Source organism: Medicago sativa, chromosome 7, assembly GCF_051527215.1.
Source record: "Medicago sativa cultivar Bolivia chromosome 7, Bolivia_mono, whole genome shotgun sequence".
NCBI classification, from domain to species: Eukaryota; Viridiplantae; Streptophyta; class Magnoliopsida; order Fabales; family Fabaceae; genus Medicago; species Medicago sativa.
This window is the reverse complement of record NC_140755.1, coordinates 99562208-99569532: the sequence shown is the minus strand read 5'-3', so window position 1 is coordinate 99569532 and position 7325 is coordinate 99562208. Positions and strand designations below refer to the sequence as shown.

Here is a 7325-nt window from a genome sequence, read left to right as displayed (position 1 = left end):
CTACCAACAAAATATCTACCGAGGGTTCATATCACTCAATATAATGAATTTAACTTTGCCTGCCTTCTGGGAAATACTTGTGTGACATTAATGTCACGGTGACATTAAATTTGAGCCACCCATTGGGTGACATTATATGTGTTGTGTGATCCAGATGCAATGGCAATGGCAATGTGTGGTCCAGATACAATGGCACGGTGACATTAATGTCACCAAAGTGCCACCCTTGCCTTCTTTGGTGGATGAAATCTGTCATAGGACAGGATGAAACTAGAATTCTTGTCCTCGCTAAAACAATTTTTGTTCAAAGTATATACGATCAAAAGTACCAAAATACCACCTTTTCTTATTTTTCAACGTAAAACATATTATCTTTCTATTATTCTCTATTACAGTTTTGTCTTGTATTGTTTTATACTATTTTGTCGAGTATTTGTTGTTATGCAAATCAAACGCACCTTTAACTTATCAATTAAGCAACAAAAACAAGATTAAGTGATGATGTTAAGGACTAATGCGATAGGCTCAAAGACAAACACGGACATTAAGTTTAGAAGCAAAATAGATAGTAAAAACATGGGAGCATCTCAATGTTGCAACTAATTATAAATACTCTAATGATAACTGAACAAGTTTCCACATGGGAGCATCTTAAATGGTCATATGGAATTGGACATTATTAGGTGTGCAAAGTTTCCACGTGCAGTAGTATGAGATGTTTGGTCATTCTCCTTAATAATTAGGGTATATGTTTGTATGAAAGTTTTAGGAGCAGAAGGAGGGTAAGGCTTATTTTTCTTTTCTGAATCACATGCACTATAAAATATTTTTTAAAACAATGTAGGTTTGACTGAAATATTATATAATTATTTATCATGTTGTAATTTATTTTTTTTAAAGATAACAATTATATTTAAAAATATAGATAGATTTAACAAAGTGTAACAACAACAAAAAAACCTTCCTTCCTTCAAAAAAAACAACAAAAAACCTCCAAAGTCAACCCCTTCAAAACCCTCTTAAAATTCCCTCATAAACAGATCCTTAGTTTTAAGGGAGGATTTCTGCAAATGCTTGAATACTTATCGAATAAATTATCCTTGTTGTCAACATGCAACCTTCCCAAGGGCTGGGTTTTGAAACTTGATTTCGATGTTGAAGAACGTTCTTCAAATACTCCTCAACAGACTTGGAAAAGTATTTTCAAAAGTTGTGGCAACCATTAATTTTGTTCGTCTAGATTTTGGAAATTTGATTACGTTGTCATATTGTTTTGAATTCAAGATAGGTTTTTTAGAGAGTAGAAGATAACGTGTTGAGTAAAAAAAATATGTTTGTTACAGAAGTTTTGATTGAAGAATTCAATAAGAGAGGTTTGTATTCATATTCATTGTTGATAAACTTGATTGAAGAATTCAACAAAGATGTTAAGGAACTGCAATGCACACAAGATGTTAAGGAACTGCCATGCACACAAGACTTTAAATTAGTATAAAATGTTTTTACACATGTCAATTTGTATAATGTGTAGTTGATTTCTATGAAAATTAGTTGTTTGAGTACCGTTGAGATTGAAAAATATACCACATCATATCACATACCGGTTATGGGTTACTATGACGTGGAAAACCAAGTTTGTAATTCCAGCCTTCATTTTAATTCATACTACTTGATTTGTTTAATTTTTTCAACTATTGTTTTACATCTTCTAATCTCATTTGCTAAGTTCTTTCATCTTTTGTTCTCTATATTCAAGTATCGTTCTTGAAATTTATCTTGAAGTTCTTTTTGTTTTACTGTGCTGTTCTTAATTACAACAAATTGAGAACTAACTTAACATCCCTACACCTAGTAACATAAAGTTTTCAAGAGGACTATAATTGAATCTGGATGGTTCTTTAAATTGAAACTGGGAAAAGCAACTACAAAGGGTAAGTTTGAGATAGTCTGTGTTGATTGAAACAACTACAAAGTGGCAAAACAAAAACAAAAAATGGCAAATTCAAATATACAAAAATCTCCTGGAACCTGTTTTGAGTGATGCTACGGTAATTTGTTTCCTTACATGGTAATTTTGCTTTGTTTTTTGTACATATGAATAAAACAAAAACATGTTATTAACTGGACTAGGATAAGGCTTAGTTCTTTCACCAACAATTTTGAAAGGGTGTAAACAAATTGCCTCTTTACAACCAAAAAAATGTCTCCCTGTGAAACGGACGGTAACACGATAGTACTTCTGGTACTACATCTAACTGATCTAAGTTTAATCCTAGTTCTTTTAGTGTGCGAAACGGCTTTTAACAAAGTAAGAACCACACGAACTGCGAGCATTTCTAACCTCAAATATTTTGCTTAAGACATGATAAAGTCCAATATTTTGAGAGTGTAGTACCAGCAGAAGAAAAAGAGAGAGTGGGAGAGTTGGAGCACTCTCAGCTCAGTGTTAGTAAAGACTTTCCGATTCGTGGATGTTGAGATTTGGCTCACTCATGCCATCATTATTCTGGGGTCGTACTCATGATAGAGGTAGGCTGAGAGAAAATGTTTGAGCCTTGGCTCTGGAATATCTATACGAGTTTGCTCTCCTTTTTCAGTACTCAATACAATTCTTACAATGTTATCAATTTATGTTCACCATGCTCTATCAATTGATAATACAAGCCAAATCAAATCAAGACTTCACCTACAAATATGAGCATTCATACACTTGAGTTTGACAGCGGTGTCGTTTCACTAAGACAAACTATCTATCCCAACCTGATGGCCTTCGCCTTTCTCTAGGTTTAGAACTGCGCAAAAGAAAAAACAAGAACTTTATCAGCAAGTGAACTAATTAACACATGAAGATATGTACGAAGCAAGTTCAGCTTAGAAAAGTAACCTGTTCGTGTTGTTCTGACCAGGATTTACTCCAGAATTTTGACTAGTGGAATTTACAGTTGAAGGAGCAGGATTGTATGAAGCAGTTTGCTGATGAGTATTTATATCGCCGCCAATTGATCCACCAGATACAAAGCCAGCTAGTGTTGGTCTCTTATTAACAGCCATGCTTGTATTGTTGCTGAATCCTTCATTTTGGGAGGTTGATGATGCAGCAACGAAGCTACTCCTAAATTGGGACATCATTCCTGTTCGCAGAGAATTTACAGCAGCAGACCGACCTGGAACTGCGTTAGATGATGCATTGTTTGACTCTGTACTATATCCAATGCCCAAGCCAAAATCCACTCCGCGCACACCTTTGCCACCTGCACCCCCACCTCTGCCTTTGCCTTTTCTCCCACCTACACAACACAAGAAATGTAAATAAATTTTTCTTCCAATCAAGCATACTGATATTACGACTCTACTGTGCAGAGATAAGGACACAGCTTATTGGTGCATAAACTGTGTGTTACATTAACATCAGCTTATTATTCTGTACGCAACAGTATGCAAGTCAAATAGCCTACCTCCTTTTCTTGCATCTCGTTTTGACCTGAATCTCCCGTCCTGCGGAATTAGAAGACAAATTCAATTAGTAATTTCAAGACACCCAAGAGATATCTAAATCTTATACCAGCATCATAAAACATCGTCAGAAAAGTGTTCAGAAACCAATGACATATGAATTGTGACGAAAATAAATGTATTATTAAAAGAGAAAACAAACGATAAACTCTTTTATTGTTAGTGCACAAACTCTATAGTCATAACAAGTCAAATGGTCGAACTAATATATTTTTCGGCACATACTAAAGAAGTAAAGATTATTAGGGAGAGGTTTTTGTGGATTCATGATGACAACCCAAGTGGCAGCACTGTAGAAAAAGCCAGAATGACAGAGTCAACAGCTCGATTAAAACCAGAGGGGAGACAGGACTTATTTGTCGCAACTCACAAAATGCCTAATTTTATTCTCATCCAAACAATTTCCTGTTAGCACGAAACCCAGCAGTCAAATATATTTTAGACCCTAAAAAACAAGTCCATTCTACCATAATTTTACCAAAATGTTCAATCAAATAGATTTTACTATCTGAATGCTTCTCTGATCTTAGTTTATATTCAACTACTCACAGCCCATTTAGTCGTTCAGGAAGACAGAAACCATTTCATCTTTTGAAAAAAGCAATTCAATCATTTTAATATATTTATTTATAAATGATCAGATAGTCTCCAACAGTCAAACCTATAGATATATAACTTCTATCAAATTTGTTTTTGATGTCCAGCTTCTTAGAAACTAACCTTGTCCACCATTGAATACATTAATATATAACCATTTCAAAAAAATATGTACTAATTAAATAATTCATTTTTGCCTGTAAATAGCATAGGGGGATAAATGGGAGATTCTACGAAATTTACAACTGCATGAACCAAAACCAACAATAATCAAAGGGATACGAGAGTCTACAAGCATGAAATTAGTTGCACAAACATCAATACTCGTAATGAAGAAAAAATACTGTATAGGGCATCATTACCTTCATAGCAAGATCCATCAACTCCGTGGACACATTCTGACCAGCAGCAACTAAGCTATTAACCAATTCACCAGCAAACCGTGCTTCTTTTTGAGTTATAAGAGTGTATGCAACTCCGTCCTTGTCACCAGCACGGCCTGTTCTTCCAATGCGATGAACATGCATGTCCATATCTTTAGCAATATCAAAGTTTACCACGGTTTTAATTGACTTGATGTCAAGACCACGAGCGGCAACATCAGTAGCAATAAGCACATGGTAGGTGCCAGATTTAAATTTCTGTAAAATATCCATACGAGAAGATTGATCCTTATCACCATGCAGGGCAGCAACTTTAAAGCCTCTCTGACCCAATTGTGCTTCAATTTCATCCACAGTGGCCTTTTTGGAAGCAAAAACTAATGTATCACCTTGATCAATCATTTCGGGTAATTTCTCCAGAAGCCACGGCAATTTCTCAGAATCAGAAGGAATTACTTGAACAACTTGAGTAATATCTTCATTTGCCATCCCCACCTCTCCCACTGTCACTCTGATAGGATCGGAAAGGATTTCCCTGGCTAACTTTTCGACTTTGCGAGGCATTGTTGCAGAAAAGAGCAAGGTTTGGCGGTCCGGCCTAATCTGACCAACGATGGACCTTACTTGCGGCTCAAATCCAAGATCAAACATTCGATCAGCCTCATCAAGCACCAGGTAAGTTGCTCTGAGCATTGCCAGCGCCTTCATTTTTAGCATGTCTATCAATCTTCCAGGCGTAGCAACAACTATCTCACAGCCTGCCTTGAGTTCTTTGAACTGTTCAAGTTTTGACATTCCACCATAGACAGCAGAGACACGTATTCCATATGCTTTAGCAAATTTCTTGGCCTCGAGATATATCTGATGTGCCAATTCTCTGGTAGGTGCACATATCACTCCTATAGGACCTTCCTCCTTCTGAAGTTCAGGCTGATCCATGATATGCACGATCATAGGAAGCACAAAAGCAGCAGTTTTACCAGAACCAGTTTTCGCTATGCCAATGATATCTCTACCAGAAAGCACAACCGGTAAAGCTTGGCATTGTATAGACGTCGGCTTCTCATAACCTTGTTTCTTTATAGCACCCATAATTTGTGGAGCAAACCCACAGTCCTCAAATGTTTTTACTGGCTTAGGAACTTCAAACCCTGATACCCGAATAGCCAAACTCTTCCTATAATCAGTTACATCTTGCTCACTCATACCTGTATCAAGCACACAAAACACAAGATTGCCAAACGTTCAATCGCACTCAACTTATAACATAGAGGCTAGGCTATTTGAATTGACTTGAGCTTATCTACCGACACAAGCACACTTGTGAACCGTTAGGGACAGCTTATTGAAAGAGCTAATGATGTGGACATTAGTTGTTTTCGGCTTATTTCCATAAGCTCTCCAAGATAGCTTATGAAAACAACTTATAGCTTGTGTGAAAACAGTTTGACTTAATTTTCTCTTTTGATATAGAAATAGCTTCTAGCTTATACATAAGCGATTATAAAAGTTCTTCGCTATATGCTTTTAATTAAGTTGATTATTCAAACAGGGGTGTAATGGCATTATCTCCCATGTGAAATATCAACACACACACACACAGAAAGTAGCTAAGTAGATGCAATTCTACATAAACAAAACAAGTAAAACATAAAAATAGAATTTCATGGTCGTGTTAAATTACCTGATATTGAAGGTGACTCCTCATAAAAATCCTTGTTAAAAGGCTGATAATCAATCTCAGTATGATCAAGAGGAGCAATAGGTTCGATTTTCTTCTTGTCAAGAACAATAGGATTATCATCAGAATCATAATCAATCAAACCAGCATCCACGGCTTTAGCAGCAGCATAAACCTCCTCATCAGAATCATATCCAGCATGCAACGCATCCGACGCCAACGTCAACCCTAAATCCTTCTTCGCCCTCAAAAAACTCTCCATTGGATCATCCTCTAAATCATCTTTATATCTATCTTCCACTTTCTCCTTCGGCTTCGGTGGCGGCGCCGATTTCATCTCCTCGTGTATTCCTTCCATGAATGCATCTAATGGATCGATTTCAGCCTCTTCACAACCACCACCACCGGCGTTATCATCGTTGTTGTTGTTGTTTGATTGTTCTTCTCTGGAATCATCATCGTACTCGATGTTATCAAGGTCGTTGTCTTCGAAATTGTCGTGGCTTTTACGAGATGAAGGAGGAACGTAAAGACGTTGAGGAGGTTGAGATCGTTCGAAACTATAGGTAGATTGACGGTTTATGCCGAAACCTTCGAATCCGAACTTTCTCTTCGACATCTCAGATTAATTCTTTAGCTTTTGCTTCGAAATTTCACTAAGAAGGAGAAAACCCTAACTTGAGCTTGCACACGATAAATAAAATTTGAGGGAGATAATGGAATTTAGGTTAGAGTTGAGTTTGAATAAAAAGAAGGGTTTTAATTTTGGAGCTATGGGTAGTAGTGGAATGTTGCGAGCAGTGTTGTTGTTGTTCCCACCGCGTATGGTCGAGTTTCTGGTTAAATTAAAGGATGAAGGTGAAGGCGAGTATAGGTATTTTCAGTTGGGTGGGCGGGTACCCGAACCGCATGATAAAGCCCGTTAATAAGGTAAAGTAAAACAAACACCTATATATACTACTCCCTCTATTTTAAAATTCATGTAAAAAATTTATAATGTGCACTATTCACTTGACTTACTTTGATCATACTATCTTCGGTCACTATTATAAGTAAAAGTTCACTTTTTTCAATAAATGATGTATGTAGTCTATATGTAGACCACATACATCATTTATTGAATGAACCTAAAAAGTGAACTTTTGCTTATA

The 7325-nt window shown here is 36.4% G+C and overlaps 1 protein-coding gene across 1 annotated transcript; it reads right to left on the bottom strand.

The window, feature by feature from the left end:
• Positions 1-2535: 2535 nt before the first annotated feature.
• On the bottom strand, positions 2536-7016 carry LOC146911123 (P-loop containing nucleoside triphosphate hydrolases superfamily protein). Its single transcript, XM_085730823.1, has 5 exons — positions 6178-7016; positions 4473-5701; positions 3456-3495; positions 2885-3287; positions 2536-2792 (listed from the first exon to the last, which is right to left on the bottom strand). The coding sequence occupies exons 1-5, from the start codon at positions 6791-6793 to the stop codon at positions 2747-2749; spliced, it is 2334 nt and encodes a 777-aa protein (XP_085586949.1). The 5' UTR covers positions 6794-7016; the 3' UTR covers positions 2536-2746.
• Between the last annotated feature and the right edge of the window lie 309 nt (positions 7017-7325).

Excerpts from the sequence above, each read along its gene's own strand:
- LOC146911123 (XM_085730823.1), bottom strand. The coding sequence starts at position 6,793 with ATGTCGAAGAGAAAGTTCGGATTCGAAGGTTTCGGCATAAACCGTCAA. Across the intron at positions 5,702-6,177 it reads GGAGTCACCTTCAATATCAG|GTATGAGTGAGCAAGATGTA; the intron begins GTAATTTAACAC and ends TGCTTGATACAG. Across the intron at positions 3,288-3,455 it reads ACGAGATGCAAGAAAAGGAG|GTGGGAGAAAAGGCAAAGGC; the intron begins GTAGGCTATTTG and ends TGTGTTGTGTAG.